At 41.9% G+C, this 19,276-nt stretch overlaps 1 protein-coding gene across 1 annotated transcript in view; it reads left to right on the top strand.

Annotated features, from left to right (window-relative positions):
* The window catches only part of Skor2 (SKI family transcriptional corepressor 2), a 40,996-nt gene that overhangs the window by 9,668 nt on the left and 12,052 nt on the right, over positions 1-19,276 (top strand). Inside the window, exons 5-7 of the mRNA XM_034518419.2 lie at positions 10,425-10,490; positions 10,872-10,970; positions 17,610-17,677. Of these exons, the coding sequence (XP_034374310.1) occupies positions 10,425-10,490; positions 10,872-10,970; positions 17,610-17,677 (233 nt within the window). The remainder of the gene's footprint in view (positions 1-10,424; positions 10,491-10,871; positions 10,971-17,609; positions 17,678-19,276) is intronic.

Here is a 19,276-nt window from a genome sequence, read left to right as displayed (position 1 = left end):
TTCAGTGGTGCAGACAGGAGCCACGTCCACGTAAGCATTCAGTGATACCCAGAGCTCAGGGTAGCATCAATAGTTATGGTGGTGATAACACCTGTGCGTGCTGTTGATACAGCATTACTCTCTTTCTCAGAATTATTAATCTGATACAGATTCCCAGAGAAGTTTGCTCCGTATGGATTTTCCATATCGGAATCTCTGCCTCACATTATTCAGGGATGTATGGAGGCAGTAGGTCACATGATATTATCTTGTACTGAATGGGAGAGCGGGAAGAATGTGGGAAGAATGGAAACACTATAGAATATGCGACATTTCATGAACGTGGTTGAATTGATGCTAGAACATCGGGCCCCAAGACGTCCATCTTTGTAATTCCTTTGAAAGTGTACTTCATCCCATCAATCACTTAATCCGTCTTGAGATGAAGTCTCCCTATATTGCCCAGATTGATCTCAAATCCATGGGCTCAAGCAAGCCACCTGCCTCAACTTCCTGAATTGTGGATACTACAGCAGTGGGCACCGCTGCTCCCGACTTTGTATGTGTAGTTTAAAACCTCAGAGGGTTGAAGAGGTTGAGGTTTATGGCACTTAGCAGGCTATGCCTTCAGCTGTCCAGTACTTGTATAAAAACAGATTAGCCTGTGGTCTTCCTACTGAAAGGCAATTGAGGAAAGTCCCAGAATGGGCACCTGTGTTTTATTACTTTCTAATTTATTTAACCGTTACCAGATTCTATTCACTTAGCAGCGTCAAAGGGTAAACCGAGTCAGGGAGATCATGAACACATGTGGCTTGCTGCTGTGGTAGCCCCCAGCCTCCTCCTCCTCCCTGCAGAGATTTCTCCCCACATAAGAACTGTTGACTTTCCTGACTACACAAGTCCATATGCTTTAGTCATTTGCTCCTCACTTAGCTGAGGACGCCCACCGCATGCTAGGTTGTTCGCTTAAACTCTGGAGGTTCTGAGATAAAAAGCAAGGCCAGTCTCTGACCTTTGGTTACTGCCGATGAAGAGCGGGTGACAAACTAGCCAGACTGCATCACATATATGATTGGAACATATATGGATGCAGAATAATGCAAGTGATAGACTAGAATACAGGGCATTGCCTCACAAGAACAAGTCAACACTGCCTCTGACCCTGCCCCACAAGCCACACCTATAATCCTAGTACTTAGGATGCTGAGACAGGAGGACCAGAAATTTCAACCCAGCCCACAGCTGTATAGTGAGAACTTGCCTCAAAACAAAACCCAAGTAAAAAAACATAACACCATCTAGTGGGGCTTACAAAGCTATGTTCCTTCAGCCTGCACTTAGCTCAATCATGATTTCTTTGAAGACTGACATTACAATATTTAATTCCTTCGCATAGGCAGAATAAAACAGCTTTTTTTTTTTTTTAACTCCCTGGTAAGTCAGATGGACATTTTTTGCTTTTATATGAATTTTTCACTTTCATGGTAATCACAAATATAATAACCAGGAAGTTTCAGTAGTTATGTATAGATACAGACATGCCTATCCTTGGTGGCAGTTACTGCATTAACTGGTCCTTAATATAATGTCTGGTTTTCCACTGCAGTTATTTCTGTGGAGTAGTTGTTACTTATTTGGTTCAGTACCACCTTTATTCCAAGCTTCCAGGCTTATTGATAAGCTATTTGTTGACATTTATAACTGAGGTTTTTAAATCCTGTCTGGAAAAGCACTATGCACAGTAGATGTCGTACTGTGTATAATTCGAGGGGCCAAGCAAGATAGTCTTCAGCAACCAAAATTCCCCCGAAAGCAGCAGAACTTCAAAAGTCTGCCAAGCCACATAGAATTAAATGGGTAGTGGCTTGGTAGAAATATTACCAACTCAAAACTGTAGATAACAGGATTTAACTTGCAATCCCAGAGTGGGCTTCGCATCTCCACTTTGAATAACTTCCGTGAAGTTAAGTGATTTGAAATTGAATGCAACGGGGTAAGCTGGTGAGACAGCTCAGAGCTATCACAGGTCAAGGAAATGAGGGAAAGAGGTGTCATCTGCCTTCCAATCCCTCGCAGAAATGCAGCCTGCACCTGCGGACTCCGAGCATGGCTGCATCTTGTTAGATGTATAGAAGTTTTAAAATCAATTTGATTTCCACGGGTATGATTCTCTAGTGTACTTAATATGCTGTGGATGGATTTCCAAGAATAGTAAGAAGCAGTTACACTTCTCATGAATATATAGCAGATGAAGCGTTCTGATTTATTATTCCATTCGATTTTAGAACATGCTTATGATTTAAAAAAAAAAAAAAAAAAAGCAAAAGAAGAGAAATTCTTAAAAGCCAGAATAGTGGGCGTGAGTTTTAATTCTCTTACTTTAAGGGAACTTTGGGTAAGTCTGTATCTAAGTTGATCTGCCTGTAGAATTTGATAAAACCTCTAATTTATTATGAACATTACTTTCAGATAACATACCTTGAAGCCATTCAATATGTGCACCCAGAATTGAGTTATCCCTGTATTTCAGACGTCTACTTTCTATTTATGAAAAGTTTTCTCTTTGTGCTAATAATTTTTAAAATTTTTATATGAAACTCAATGAGATAGAAAACAATGAAAAGCTTTCTAGACAAAAAAAAGTAGGGCTATCAAGATGGTAGCCAGAGAAAACCAACTTCTGCAAGTTGTTCACCAATCTCCATATGTATGTGTCATATTCACACGTGCTCGCAACCACTCACATGTACATACACAAAATAATAAATAAGTAAATAAATGTAAAGGAAGCAAAAAATATTACATAGCATTAACTCACATAGCATTAACTCAATTCTAAAACTCAAGAGAAACCTTGAACGGACTCCAGAGCCGTTAATCAAATATATATATATACATTTGTTCTTTGAGCCAAGTTCTCACTATATAGTCAGGCTATCCTCAAACTCTTGGTCCTCCTAACTTCGCCTCCTGAGTGCTGGGGTCTACACACATGTGTAGCCAGCTCAAACACTACATTTTGGGGATCAATTAGGAAGTGTGCCATTACTGGTTCTCATTGTAACCTCCCTGGCATCACAGACTCTAGCAGTTTCTCTTTGTTTTCATTAATGGGGAGAGCGCTCATCCAGCCTGTTCTGTAGCATTCCCTCTTTGGTGACCTTTTTGCCTCTGTTTCTGTCAAGCATCACAGAGAAGTAGTTTAGTGTAGATGCAATGCCAAGAAACAAGCGGGACTCTATCCCACTGACAGAGAAGGACGTTGTTTAACTTTGCTTCCTCTGTCATTGATTTTGCAGTATCTGTTGTGAAGTTTGTGTGTGAGTATCTATGTCCTTGTACATGTGGGTGCACATGCGTGTATGTGCATGTGTAGACTAGACATCAACCCTGAGCATCTCCCTCAATCCTTGTCTGTCTTAAACAAGGTAGCAGGATCTCATTCTCATCTGAACCCCAAACAGGCTTCTTTAGCAGTGAGTCCAGCTAGCCCGTGGGTTCAAGGAATCTCTTCTATGTCTTGGGATACAGGCAGGCCATGACATCTACCTGTTTAAGTGGATGCATGGGACTCAAACTCCAGTCTTCATAGTTCACTTGTTAAGTGATCACCCTAGCCTCTGTAATCGATTTCTTTCTTCTTCCTTCCTTTCTTTCTTCCTTCCTTCCTTCCTTCCTTCCTTCCTTTCTTCCTTCCTTCCTTTCTTTCTTTCTTTCTTCTTTTTTTTTTTCTGAGACAGGGTTTCTCTGTGTAGCCCTGGCTGTCCTGGAACTCACTCTGTAGACCAGGCTGGCCTCGAACTCAGAAATCCACCTGCCTCTGCCTCCCAAGTGCTGGGATTAAAGGCGTGTGCTACCACTGCCCTGCATAAATTGATTTCTTATGCCTGGACGCAAAGTGTTCTTTAAAAACCCTATATGCCACAAGTGCTAAATTTTTGATCATTCCAGTTGTAGACTAATTTTGACTCAGTCTAACTTGCACACATTATACATTATAAGGAAAAAAGAAAAGGCGCAGAAAAGCACTAAGCTAGATTACAAAGCTAAGGCCAGTTATCAAAATACAGTGTTTTAAAGAATTCAACAGGCCTGTTTGGTTAATGCCAACCCGCTCCATTAGGGTTCCAGGAGGCAAGAAGGTAGAGTCTCTATCCAGCCGGAGAGGCTGTGGCAGTGTGCTTGAAATAACATACAGGGTCCAGCTGCACCTCTGAGTGTGTTAGATGCCTGCCCCCCTGAAGCAGAACCCAGTCAGGAGTGCGTCAGTCCCCCAGGGCTATTGAAGCATTTGTCTACCAAACCGTCATCTGAATGTGAGAGTACACATGGATCTCATATGCTGACACTGAACCAAATCAAAATATGTTTATCTATTCGGAAGTGACCTTCGGGGGGGGGGGGATGCATGCTTTCTTTCTGCACAAGCAAATGTGTTCTCCAAAAGATTTCTACCAAGTGTTCTCAGTAACAGTATTGGCAGGAGCGATGTGCTAGCTGCTGGGGCGGCTGCCTGGCAGACTGACCCTGTGAGCACTGCTGTGTGTGGCTCGAGGAAGAATTTGAGGAGAGAGCTAAGCCAAGGAATAGGACACCAAGGAGTGGGGGAGGCCTTTCAGTAGGGAAGGATAGATGAAAGCCATCTCTTACTCCTTACTTTAAGACTTGGCGTTTGATATTGTGCCCCATGCAGATAAGACAGCCTGCATTCTAGTGTACATAGTCTGAACACCAAGGTTCTAGTATTTAAATCTTATTTATTGAATTCAAACTTATTCTCTGAAATTTTCCATATGTATAATGTTCCTTAACTATATCCGCTCCTCATAACCCCCTTCTAGAATCTTCCAGCATATGTGCCCCTGCTTCCAACTTCATGTCCTCTTTTTATGATTATTTACTTGCTTGTTGCTATTTTTAACCCAGTGAGTTCAGTAGGATCATCCACTGGGGCTTGGGGAACTGACCGGTAGCTACACTCCTAAAGGAATGTGACTCTTCCTTACCCACGGCCATTAACTGCCAATATCTACTCAGGTAGGGTGGGAACTTGGGATCCCCTCCCCAACCCATGCTGGAGCTTTTAACTGGCTTGATCTCACACCGATCTTGCTCAGATAACCACAGCTACTGTGAGCTTGCGTGTGCAATCGGCATGTCACCTCCAGGAGACGGCACTCCTTCCGAGTCCTCCGGCTCTCAATATTCTACCCCGCTCCTACTGCTCAATGTTCTTAGGGGCTTGAGTGTGGAGAATGTTCGATGTGGGCAGTGTTCTATCTATGGGTGTGTTTGATGCAAGTAGTGTCCATCTATGGGTGTGTCTGATGCAGGCAGGGCCCCATCTCTGGATGAGCACCTACCATTTGAGAAGGTTTGGAGATCACACCACCCGATTCAGTAAGAAGCTTCTCCGACTAAGGCTAGAAGCAGCACAAATCTATGGACATAAGCATAAGTGTTTAGAAGAGAGTTGACAACATGACAACCCCAATACGTTCTTCCCCTGGGGCCAACAAGTTCCCTAGACATAGGTTTAGACCGCATTTATACCAAGCTTGAATTCTTGCCTGTGAAGCAGGCCCCAAGTCCAATAAAGAGAGCCATCTGCTGCCTCTGTAAAGTCTTGTCACTACTACACCAGTAGGGACATCTTGGCCAGTGTGGCCACGTGAATCCAATGTGGGTAAGACCACTGATGAAATGTCCCCCTTCTAACACCGTGGAAGCTAGCTGCCAGGGAGGGCTCCAGTGACATCTATTTCATGATTTTATTATTTCCCTGTCCTATCACCATCTCATCTATTTGTGTGGCTCGCATCACTGATGTCATTAACCTGGGGAAACGAGCCTGCCTAACATGAGTGTGGCCCTAGGTTTCATCTCTAGCAAGTAAAATAGAAACAAATCATTAACATATATAGAAAAATGAACATTTTATAATAAAACTATTATTGTAATAAAATAAGTGAATCCTAATATAGGTGATATTTTTACCGGAAGCCATGGCAGACATATATATTAGTTAATATTTTCCCGTGTTTTAGGTAGAATTTAGACTAAGTGTTTTTACATGGAAACTTTGAAAATCTCAGACAAGAAACAAAAACTTAATTTTTTTTATTGACACATCACAAACTTCCCAGTAGACAGAAAATATAGTTAGCCTGATTTCATCTGATTATAAAACAAATTGAAATGTACTTTTTCACATATAAGAGTTTAACTGTAAGACTGAGTTTAAAGGCCCTCATGACAACTGAAGATTTACAATAGCAGTGGTTGGTGTTTCTTTCACAAACTAGAGTCAATTAGTACAGCAGGCATTTGTGGGATGTATTTGTACCTTCCTTGGGGTAGGGTGGCGTTGATGCTGTCTTCAGAAAGCAAATCTCCTAGGCAGGAAGCAAAGGGGTAAAGGAAAGGAAACTTTAGCCCAGGAAGTGGGTAATCATTGGCACTTGCAGAAACTGAGACTGATTCATGGAAGCCATCCGTGTCTTAGTCCTTTTAGGATGCTAGAACAAAAACACCTGACAGTATTTATTTCTCCAAGCTCTGGAAGCTGTGAAGTCCAAGATCAACATAGCAGCAGACTCGGCATTTGATGGCAGCTTCTTAGGAGATGCGTAGGCAGCTGTTTCCTGGCTATACAGGACATGATGGAACCAAACCCCACCCATGGCACTGACCCCATGCATAAGGGCTCCATCCTGAAGACCCAATCAACCCCATTGGCTAAACTGCCTGGAACCCTTATCTCAAAGAATAGGGCTTCAATAAATAAAGATTGGAGCTTTAGAAATGCCCGGTCCATGCCAAAAAGACTGAAATGGAGTTTTGGAATGCCACTGGATGTCTCAAATGGAATAGAAAGTGGGGAGAGGGTCAGGTACCCCAGGCAAGGCAGACAATACAAGGCAAAACAATCCACAGTGAGAAACAGGCATGAACACTGAAGGATTTGTGTTGTCAGTAAAGACAGATGAGCCAGGGGACAAGGCAGCAGGAACCCAGGTTAGAAGACCTGGAAACTCCAAAGGAAAGTAGAATGGATTCTCTTTTCCTGTGAAGACCAGGGAATCCATTCCAGGTTATTGAACAAGAGCATGCCACAATAGTTAAGGGAAAGTGATCCGTCTTAAGCCTATAAAGGTTATGCTTGGGAATTCACTGACTGATTCTTTGTGTGTTCATAAATTTTAGTTCCTGCTTGCTTGATGCTTACTACTTATGTATGCCATAGCATGGTACATTCTCATATCCATCCCTTTTGTCCGTTTTCTGATGGCTGAACATGAGCAAACCAAGGGTGCCATGGGACATCTGGAACGTGAGGCCACCTGGGCGGGAGGACCCAGAGAGAATGGGAAAGCAAAAGCATGTGGCCAGGCCTTGGCTTTTGGTTGCATCTGGTTGCTCTGAGCTTTGTTCTGCGTGGCACACTGCTGCCTCTACCACTGGGGTGAGCGGGGTTCATGGATCATGAGGGTTCCGTGAGAAGGTGATGCACCCCTAAGCATCAGCATTGAGTCTCATCTCCCCGCCAATGCATTTATACTCGGATTATTCATTCATTTCCCACTTCAAACCACTTCTATTTTCCTTCTACCTTCCGATGTGTTAGAGGCCAGACCTCTAGGAAAGACATTCCTCCTTCCGTGTGTGTAACGCTGTTTTCTGCCTCTAAGCCACCGAGATCTCTAAGTTTCCCCCACCCTCTCTGCTTGTAAAAATGTTTTAAAAGAAGAATATAATGGAACGAAGGTGAGCGCTTCAATTTGGGGATGCCTCCAAAGCTGTTCTTTTTCATTTTGAGAAGCGAAAAGCATCTAACCTGATGGCATATTTATAAAAATTGGAAGCTCATTGTCAACTAAATCACATCTATTTCATCTAGTATTAGACTGCCTTAAAAAAAAAAACCAGATGGAAAACATTAGCAGTAATACTGAACAAACATCCAGGCTCCCAGAGGTCATTTTTAATCACCATTAACAATCTGGGTCCCACAGATTAGCAAGAATGCAGAAAGTGGAAGTCCAGTGAGAGATACACAAAGCACAGCTGAAACTACTTCTGTGTCCTTATTTACCTGACACCTAGAAACTTTAAAAAAAAAAAAAAAAAAAAAAAAAAAAAAAAAAACTCAGTGTAAAGGGGACATTTATATCTTTTAAGCTCTACATTGGCCATTTTTTTTTCCGCTCAGAAATGGTAGTGAAATGTCTATTTGTCATAGACACTAACGCAAAATGTTAATAAAACCTCTGGAGTTGATGGAAACAACAGCGCATTGTTAACGTCCCCAGTAGACTTCTCTGCAGCCCACCCGTTTCCATTCATTAGCTACTGTTTTAAGGGTACGCTATGCATATAATGTTAGTAATTATGAAGGGGAAAGGAACATAGTTTTATGTATCTTAACTTTAAAATCTATTCGTCCAATTGAAATGTAATGCAAAATAGACAGTTCTCAAGATGTATCAATGAGTCAAAAAGTCTGGTCCACAACATGGTAAGAGGGCTCCTGGAAGCACTCTCAGGTCTCCTCTATGTCATCCTCTGAATGTTAGATTGAGAAAGCCTCTCGCCACCTGTGAGGATGCTCCAAGGCATGGACCTACCTGCTTGCCCTTCTCTGTTGGGATTCAGTATTACATCAGTAGGAAACTTCTGTACTGGTCAGCGGACGTTACATAGGCAGACCTGCACTCACCACACATCTTCAAGACATCACCACGCAAGGTTTTGCATATTAATGATTGGTTACCAACCTGTTACTCTCCTAGTAGAGGATCAAATTCCTTAGGGGTTCTACCGAGGTCCACAATTGGGATACTTCACAGGCATTTTCCTCACTGTAAGGAAAAGAAAACCTCACTGTCGTGGTCCAAGAGTGCATTGAGACTATAGAGAGAAGTCAAGTTCAAGATGTAGCCAAATGAAGCCGTGCGAATGTGCTCGACTTGTTAGAGAATGCCTGCCAGTAAGGAACATGGAGGGTGAAGGATAGATTAGGCCCCGCCCCCAAGTATGCATATATTTAGGAAATTTGAATGTATGTATGTTACATGTAAGTCCTTAAAGAGAAGAGTGTACATTCGTGTGCATCTTTCACACACTCCAGACAATCAGCATGTGGAATACAGACGTCTGTCCATAGTACAGGTTGATGCTTTGGGAAGAAATCCTGTTTCTTTATTTATAGAAATTTTAGCTTGGCTGTGAGGTCTCCCCGTATTCCAACACTTGCCTGGGGGCTATTGCACTCTTTCTTTCTGAGGGATATGAATAAATAGCAAGTGAAGAATTGAAGTGATATAGTCTGGCTGGAACCACGACTTAGGATTTATGTCCTCCTGGGGTTCCTTCAGTAACAACAGAAGACACTCTACTGGGGGCTTGTTGTATGTCCAGCCCCGTGAGGTGCTGGATGGATGTAGAGAAGAGACAGGCCCTTGCCTCCAGCAGTGGCTGACCTAGTCAGTGAAGAAGAGGAGGCAAGGCCCTGTGCTACCTCTGGGAGCCAATGGGGGAATCCATAAATCCTTCTCGGAGCCATTACCTGTATTACCTCATCTCTTTAGACAAAAACAGAAGCTTGATCACTCCACGTGGCTGTTGCAGAAACTAACTTGAGATTTGAAAACGCAATCATCTAGTTAGTTGAATGAATGGGTTAAACCTTTGATGTGTTTGGGCTTTCCGGTTCACCAAGACATAATTTACCGTAGATGAATATGTCATTTCATTTGCCATTGTTCCAGTTAGCATGTAGCGAAACAGGGGCAACAGTCTAACCTTTATTCTTAATATAGACAGCTGGATTATTTAGTTCAGTTTGGGTGCTAGGGTTGAGGCAGAGGCCTGGTGCTTGCAACGCTGTGCTTAGCTCCTGGGCTCCAACCTCTGTTCTTACGGTCAATTTTATGGGTGGGGGTGAGTTATCGTGATGGGTTATTTCAGATGAGAAGTTAAAAAGTATTGCTGAGTAAGTAAATATCTACAAACTAACAGACCACCATCTCTGTTGTAGAATACACCTCTTTCAGCTGGCTATCAATGGCGGGGAGATCCTGCAGACATGACTGTTACCCTAAGACAAGACCTCCTTCCTTTTTCACCATTACGGATTTTGGGGATACCAAAAGTTTAGGAAACTCTTCTCTCTGGCAGTCTGAAGGGCCTTCCAGGGAGAGCAGGCCTCCTCTCTTGAGTGATGCTGCTGTTCTAGGGCCAGACAGGCTCTAACCTCGTGTTCTAGAGTACTTCTGTGATTTGAAGGCGTGGTACCCATTCTCAAGAACAGCATGGAGTGCTGCAGATTTCTAACGTCCACTTACGTTAAATAATAACTTCCTTTTCTAGTTGTGAAAAAAATGAAAAACTCGGGGATAATAATCCATGCAAACTAATATTTTTCCTTTATTTTTTTTAAGGTGAACACACACAAGAAACCAATTCACCTCATTCACTCAAAAAGGATGTAGAAAACATGGGGAAAGGTAAAGACAAGTTTGGAATCTGTATACTTCTCTTGGCTTTTAAAGAATAAAGAGATAATAAGAAGATATTTTTGTTCTGCACCATATTTTAAGCTTGACAAGCAACGTATGAATAATATATGGACCATTGGGTGGATATAATTGAGATTAATGCATACATATCAATCAATACATGACACTGTAATATAATACTTTAAAATAATATATTACATTGATTTATATTCATGGATTTCTGCACAAAATCTATCCTATGTCTATGCAAGACTTTTTAAACTGGTAAAATATTTTGTCTTATAATAACAAATTGCCAGATATAACAGTTCTCTAGAGAGTTATTTGTAAAGATTAGTAAAACGGCTCTTCTTTTTTCCCCCCCATTAGAGGAACTTCAGAAGGTTTTGTTTGAGCAAATAGATTTGCGGCGGCGACTGGAGCAAGAATTCCAAGTGTTAAAAGGAAACGCGTCCTTCCCCGTTTTCAGTAAGGAGCCCTTTCATTCGTTCCCGCGTGATGTTTGTTAGAATCTCTATTGTTAGGTTCAAGAGTGAGTTTAAACCGGAAGCGGCTAAGTACAAAGCCCACACAGCCTGCCCACGCCCCGCTGAAGTAATCATACATGTGAATCCCTTATCTGTGCTCCAAATTAACTCAAAGACAGGATTTCTCAGCCGGGCAATGGTGGCGCACGCCTTTAATCCCAGCACTTGGGAGGCAGAGGCAGGCGGATTTCTGAGTTGGAGGCCAGCCTGGTCTACAGAGTGAGTTCCAGGACAGCCTGGGCTACACAGAGAAACCCTGTCTGGAAAAACAAAAAACAAAACAAAACAAAGATAAGATTTCTCACAAGAGCATTTACTAGTTATGTTCTAATATATGGATTTATATGTGTTATACATATCTATTTATATGTATATGTGCATTTTAAAATATGTGTGAAAACACACAACTCAGTATGAAATGTGTTCACATATTGAAGTATGTCCAGATTATATATTTTAATATACAATAATTCCTTGGTATTTATTAGTTTCTGAAGTAAGAAAAACAAAGGTACAGGTACCCTTTATTCTTAGATAGCTCTGGTTAGCTACTGATGTGGGAGAGATGTATCAGCAGGAAGATTTAAACAGGCTGGTGCCCAAGAATCTATCTGATTACCGTAGCTTCCCCTTATCTTGAGGAGATAAGGCAGGCAGCACCCAGTGGGTGCACCAAACTTGCAGACAGTTTCAAGCCCCGCCCCCTGCACGCTTTTTCCTCTCTACTCACATTCATACAATAAAGTTCAATCTGAGAGATTAGTAATAGCTGTCAAGGACAAAAACAGAACAATTATAACCATCTATATTATAATAAACCTTATTTAAAATTTATGAATTGCTTGTTTCTAGAATTTTTTTTACCTAACGTTGTTAGGCTACACTTGACCTCATATTAACAGAATCAAAGAAATCAAAACTCAGAGCTAAGGGGCACTACCATAATTAAATCTATTTAATTTTGATAATTTTATACCCTCAATCTATTTTAATGTGACATTTCACTCCAAGGTGAAGCAGGAAACCAGGTTATCACTTTGCTCCCAGGGTCATAGAATTTCAGAAGGGCTTCATGGTAGGTGTCCATGTAAAATTGCAAAATTCACCTGCCATGGTGGGATAGCACAGGAACAAATGCATCATGGGAGTGTTTCTCAGGCTTCTAGGAGGTTCATTTTGCTGTATTTTACTCTTCAGAAAAATGAAAGTGACCAAGGAAATAGCATGCAAATAAATTTTTAAGATTTATTTTATTTTAAATTGTGCATGTGTATATGTGCATGCATTGTATGTGTGTGTGATGTATACGTGTGTATGTGTGTGTGTTTATCTGTGTGTGAGAGAGTATGTATGTGAGTGTGTATATATGTGTGTCTATCTGTGTGTGAGGGTGTGTTTGAGTTTGAGTGTGTGAATGTGTTTGAGTGTGTGGATGTGTGTGTGAGTGTGTGAGTGTATGAGTGTGTGTGTCTTTCTGTATGTGAGGGTGTGTGTGAGTGTGTATGTGTTTGAGTGTGTGTGTGTATGAGAGTGTATCTGTGTGTGAGTGTGTGTGTGTTTGAGTGTGTGTGTGAGTGTGTGTATGTGTGTGAGTGTGTGTGTGTTTGAGTGTGTGTGTGAGTGTGTGTATGTGTGTGAGTGTGTGTGTATGTGTATGAGAGTGTATCTGTGTGTGAGTGTGTATGTGTTTGAGTGTGTGAGTGTGAGTGAGTGAGTGTGTATGTGTGTATGAGTGTGTGTGTGAGTGTGTATGAGTGTGTGTGTGTCTGTGTCTGTGTGCGTCTGTGTGTGGGTATGTGCACTTGAATGCAGGTACCCAAGAAAGCCAGAGATGTCCTGGAGTTGGTGTTAATGGACAGTTGTAAGCTGCCCAAGATGGGTACTGGGAATCAAACTCTGGTCCTCTGCATGAGCAGTACGTACGCTTAACCACTGAGCAGTCTCTCCAACCCCAGTATTTTTTAAACAATGTAAATTTAATTTTTTTCTGAGACACTACTTTAGAATGCTGGCATGTGTCATGTAATCTGCACATCACAAAACCTGAGCTTCATGAAGCTCCAGCCTCAGGAAGAATGTGACGGGCAGTCTCACAGCAGAGAGGAACAAATGATTTCTTTCCATGTAGCTAAGCGGATCTGATTGTGAAGTTGAGGGATCACTCTGCGTTTAGATCTAGCAGGGTGGGTTCTAGTCCAGTTAGCCCAGAGAGCCTTCTCGATTCCCTGTAGGCCAGTGTGGTCATAATTTGTTCTAATAGTAACGGCTAATTAATAGTCATTTAAGGGATCAAGTAATTCACAGTAATGCATATACTCACACATTGTCCTCACTCTAACATAAATCATGTACATTAAAACAGTGTTAGACTAGGCTAGGACATAACTCAGTCCTGAGTTCAGTCCCCACCGCCGCACAGTAAATGAAAACACTGCAACAAACAAAACTAGAACCTAGTAGTCTCTTTGACCTGAGTTGGCATGAGCCAGCCCTTGACTGCCACACATATGAAATATTTCAATAAACAACATTTTCCAGTTTTGGAAATCTGCAACCTGCTCCATCCACCTGCCAGGGAAGTGGTGTACTTATACCCAACTTTGAATAATGCTTGGTTTAGACATACCAAAAAAGACAGTTTCACACGATGAAACTAGTAAATACACATTATGCAGACTCAGCCTTCCCTCATGGGAAGAGAAAACCTGAACTCTGGAAAGCCACACCTGGAAGAATCCCAGGGGACTCCAAGAGGTCTGAAAAACTTTTTACATAGGTGGACAGACCTTCACAGTCTCAGGCAAAAGTCAGGGATTTTAGAGCACTCACTGGCACACAGGTGCAGAACTATAGGGTGTGGCCATTAGGGATCCAAGTTTAAAATCCATCAGACCTGAGCAAGCTTCTTCCCCCTAGTTGCCTGACCTGGAAACTGCCAACTGGGGCAGATAATTCCTGTCTCTCAGGATGGAGGCACGAAGTGACACAATCCATGCAAAACGCTGTTCGTGAACTCGGTTTAAGTTAGATTTTCAATAGCTGTCATCTGTAGTCTGACAGATGATGTAGGAATGAGGAGGGAAGACTTAGCTCTGAGCTGCAAGGAAACATTGGACTGTGGCGTCTTTGTGTGGTTCTGGGGGCTGAGCAGAGTCACAGAAATGAGTTCTGGACACAGATAGCAAGCAGGTGTAATATGAGGGTGAAGGAGAGAGGAGGAGAAGAACACAGGGAGAAAGAGCGGGAGGAAGGAGATGAGAGAAGCAAATAAAGGTGAAGAAGAAAGAAGTGAACGGGGGTGGGGGGAGGAGCCCTTGTCCTTAGTAGAAGGCAGAAGTCTGGGGGTGGTGGAGCCAGCTAACCTCTACCTGTGTTGAAAGGTTTTCCAGAACTAAAATTCATGAGTATGCCTGCCTGCCCCTGCTGGAGAAACACAGGAGGAGGACAGGACCCCAGCACCAGGCAGGAAGGCAGGCTGAGACTAGGGGTTCGAGGGAGGCCTGCAGGTTTGCCATCAGCATGCACCCTTGCTTGCAGGAGGCACATTCCAGGGCCTCTTTTCCAAGTGTACAGCAGTCAATGGAAGCTACAGTGTCCACCCCCACTCTTCTCTGTTCTGGCACACACTATCCCCCTAAAACGCCACCTTTAACATCAAGTTCTGCATCCGGGAATCTGTTTTCGGCCCACTTGCCCTCGGCTTATTTAAATGTCTACATTAACTCCTGTCTAGTGAAAGCCTTCACCCGGCACCCTCTGCCTCTGAACATTTTCACCTCTTCCTCTCTCTGCTCTGGTGGCCGCAGAGACCACCTTTTCTCTTCCTTTCCTGTCCCTCTAGTTCCTCTGGCCCCCCTGCTCAGGTCCTCCTCCCTGATCTGTGACACCGTTCAAGTGTCTCCACCACCCGGAGCCCTCCCCACTGACACCCTTTTTGTAGAGTACACCTGGATGTTTCTCTCTAGTGTTCTGTGATGACTTCCACCCAATCATGCTGCTGTCCCCCTCCCAAACACTGCTCTGTGGTCACCTTCAACTCTGGTACATTATGGGTACAGACTGCTCTTACAAAGTGTTTGACATGTGTGTTGATGTTGTATTTGAAATTAATATCGACTATGAAGGATGATATCGGATCAGCAAAGGCTCTGCGGAGTTAATGAGTTAGTCTTGGATTCTGTGGGTTTGAAGAGAAACCTGTAGCCTTTCGGAAAGTGGACAGGCTAGTCAGTCACATAGGAGTGTGTTAATGAGCAGAGCTCTGTGAATGTGAGAATTCATCTACAGAGCCCTCAGTTCTGATTCTCATAAAATATCACTCTTCAGATGTATTTTCTGGTTACTTATTGTTCTTTTTTTATGTGTATGTTTGTCAGAAGTGGACAAATGTGTATACAGGAGCACATGCACACGCACGTAGATACATGCCGTGGAAACCAGAAGACAGTCTGGGGTAATTCCTCAGGAAAGCTCTCTCCTTTGAGACAGGGTCTTTCTTGGTTCTCACCAATTGCTCTGCAGCACCTTCCTCAGTTGCCTCTCATTAGAGGAGTGAACCTGGTGAGCCTTCTTCATCTCCAGTTATACCCTCACCAGTGATTGAGTATAGCAAAAAAATTAAAAATGCTTTTTTCATTTTTGAATTGGTAGTCTTTTGATCTCAAAAGTCATCCGCATATTTATCACAGAACAATGGAGACAAAAATACAAAGGGAAGAGAGGAAGTCACTCATAATCTTGTTACATAGCCAACCCCCCAAAAAGACATTTAAGATTGCAGAGCAACCTGCCAGCCAACATGGCGGTAGGGCTCCGCATGGCAGTTGAGAAGACTTTGAAAGCACACTTTCCCAGACAGCAACAGTGTACAGCATGCATTCCTGGGACCATGAGTAAGAACACCCTACTGGGATGTCTGGCTCACAGAGGTCCTACTCACAGAGCAGTAGTCATGTGGTTCACCGATATCATTCCATCACTGATTGCAAGCATCTTTGGAGACTTTTGAACTGTCCGTGTTTGGGAATTGACATTTTAGTATTTCGGTGTTTCTACTAAAAATATAGAAATATCTTTTTAAGATGAACCCACTAATTAGTTATTACTAAATGGCCAGCCCTAAAACCATATACAGGTGAGACACACAAAACAGAGTCACCAGGTTGTTTTCATGTATCCATCCATTTATGTGTGTGTTAAAGATATATTAAAGAAAGTGTGTATACATGTTAAATATTCATAAAGAAAAATATACATACTGAGAAAACTATTGAAGAATATATATATATATATATATATATATATTATATATATATATATGTATGTATTAAAGAATTTGAGAGGTAATGGGGCTGTGTGGAGGAATTAGAGGGGAAATGGTATAAATACAGTGCACATAAGTGAAATTTTTAAACAGTGTGTATGTTTTTTTTTTAAAAGAATGGGAAATAAGCAAGTTGGACACCAAGCCTTGTCTAGAGTTCCAGACAAGGGCAGCATCGCAGCCAAGTCTTTGCCCAGGACTATTATTGTCTCTTTGTGTTATTGAAAATCTCCTAATATCCAGCTTCAAGCATTCCTGTCCTTGGCAACACATGCAGCATCTTTTCTATTCTGTTTTCCTTTCAGCTAGTTCTTGTGACACCTCTCAAGGAGCCGGGCACCTATTATTTATATCTATCTCCCTATCATCACTCTTCAGCATATAAGGATCAGTTTAGCCAGTTGTGGTGGCACACACCTTTAATCCCATCACTCGGGAGGCAGAGGCAGGTGGATCTCTGTGAGTTCTAGGCCAGCCTGGTCTCAAAGCACGTCCATGACATCCTGGGCTATTACACAGAGAAATCCTGTCTCAAAAAAAAAAAAAAAATCAACTTAGTTTATCTTTTAACTATATTGCCTTAGAGTGCTCGTTTTGTTTGTTTGTTTGTTTGTTTGTTTAATTGCTGTTTGAGCTGTTGACTGGAGTTTTTCTAAAAGAATAAATAAATTAATTTTGGTTTTGGATTAGAATATAATTTCCAACAATCTTAGAAATGGCCCTAAGCATACTAATGCCATTTTATGATACACATCTATGCAAAACCACATTCTCGGTACTGATAATTACAAGATCAGACTATCAATCAGCTCCAACAAATGCTGAAGATAGCCTGTAGTATCAAATAGTCTGCCAACATTTAACTCTTTACGTAAAGTTAAGTTCAGCATAGCCACCTGAGTACGCTAGAGAACTGTTCTAAAACAAACTCCTTTATAATTGATATATCAATCAATGTTTGTCTTGTATACCTATTTTATATACCTACATACCTGGGCCACACAAATGTTCCTCAAATGAAACCAGTTCTTGAGTAGTAAGAGTTTCAGAAGCTCTGCTCTCTCGCTGATACAGATAGACACTGCTGTGTGGGCGGAAGACACTCCATTTTGTTTATTACAGGTTCAGGGTCATGTTGTTGATGTTCTAAGGTTGGTTCAACCCTCATACTAAAAGTCTAGAATTTGGAGGGCCAAATACACCCTAAACCTGGATTTTGCACCTTCATCAGTTTCCTTTTGCTTCTTTCTTCCCCAGATAACTTTCAAGATCAGATGAAAAGGGAACTGGCTTACCGAGAAGAGATGGTGCAACAGTTACAAATCGTAAGATGTATCTCTGTTTATAAATGCAAGCAACATCCCTGATTTGTTTTCAAAGCCCTCAGTGCATGCCCCACTGTGTTTTGCCAGCAATCCTTTGGTCCACTTACCTCTCAGCTGGTTGAGATGCTAATTACCAAGGGATTTACGTAGGCTCAGAGTAAACAGATGTGTCAGTGTGTTTCTTCTGACTGTAACTACCTCCCATGTGTTAATACACAGATGTGTGCATTGCCTCTGTGGGCAAACCAGAGGTACCCAGCTTTCTTTCCTGGCGTAAATTCACAGGCACCATGCAGGGAAGAGACAGGAATTCATGGAAGGGGACACTAGCTCTTGCGCTCTGCACCCTTCACCAGCCAGGCCCTCCGCAGTCAATAGAACAGAGTATACACACAATTAACCAATTACAGGCACTAGAGGGTTGATGAAAAGAAGCACATCATTTCCATAGGAAGCATTCTTCTCTATCCTAGCCTCAAAGTGATCCCTTTAAAAGGACGCAGCAGTCAGGAGGATGCAGATAGACAGAAGGATCTTGTTTTGAAGTTTTGTTTTCTGAATGTTTCACCATTCTACCTTGTGCAGACACAACTGGAATAAGCCATAGGTTTTTAATCGGTCTCCTAAGTGTCTTCATTTTCCAAAGAGCAAACGATAGGGAAAATAATTTATACTCAATATTTTTGAGATTATTTTTAAGCATCTGGATAAAGATTTATGGTGATTTATTTTGGAAACACAGTTGTCATAATTTTGGTTATTTGATATTGTTTTTAGTTGATTTTAGTTGTCTCAAGTGTCTTTTCTTAAGAGCCAAATATGTAGTAGTTCTCTGTCAGGATTATTTGAGAAAGATGGTTGCTAATGTTTTCTTTGTGTGGATGAAGGAAGCATGCCCATGTTCACAGAGATTCCTGAGAGTGGTTAAAGCAATCTTGGATTCACAACATCTTCTGCTTGGGGGTCTGGGCAAAAAGTGGAGTTTATAAGAACTGTGACATTATCACTGTGACTTTTCTGGTCTCAGGTGTTCACTAATAACTACAGGATTAGAAAACCTTTATACCAGATTTTGCTCAGACTGTTGTTCTTGTGGAGGGTTTTGTTGTTGTTGTTGTTGTTGATGGTGGTGTGTGGGGGGGGGGGTTGTTTTGTTTATATCTAAATTCACTGGGAAGCTGAGGATATTCTTAATTGATCAATAAGACATTGCATACAGAGAGGGAAAACGAACTTATTGACTCTTCTCAGCCTTTGATTTCAGCCGGTAAGACCTAAAATTCCTTACAGTGAATCCAAGAAACAAACAAGAACTGAGATTTCCAGGTGACCACAAATAGAACAAAATGGGCTATAGAAAGGAGTTGGGCATTCATTGCAGGGTGGCTTCTAAAGCTAGTTGCTTAATTTTAACATCTTAATTTCCTTTGACAGATTCTTTAGTAACAGTGGAAAGAATGGTGTTTCCATATAATAGCATGAGCTGTTGCTAGAAGAGACAGTGTCCTGGGTCTTTCTAGATACATGAAAGATACAAGTCGGTATTACTAAACACAGCAAGTGTTATTACCTCACACCCCACTAGGTAGTAAAGTGCTC

Source organism: Arvicanthis niloticus, chromosome 14 (assembly GCF_011762505.2).
Source record: "Arvicanthis niloticus isolate mArvNil1 chromosome 14, mArvNil1.pat.X, whole genome shotgun sequence".
NCBI classification, from domain to species: domain Eukaryota; kingdom Metazoa; phylum Chordata; class Mammalia; order Rodentia; family Muridae; genus Arvicanthis; species Arvicanthis niloticus.
Note: the sequence above shows the minus strand (reverse complement) of the source record. Positions and strands in the feature narration are given on the sequence as shown.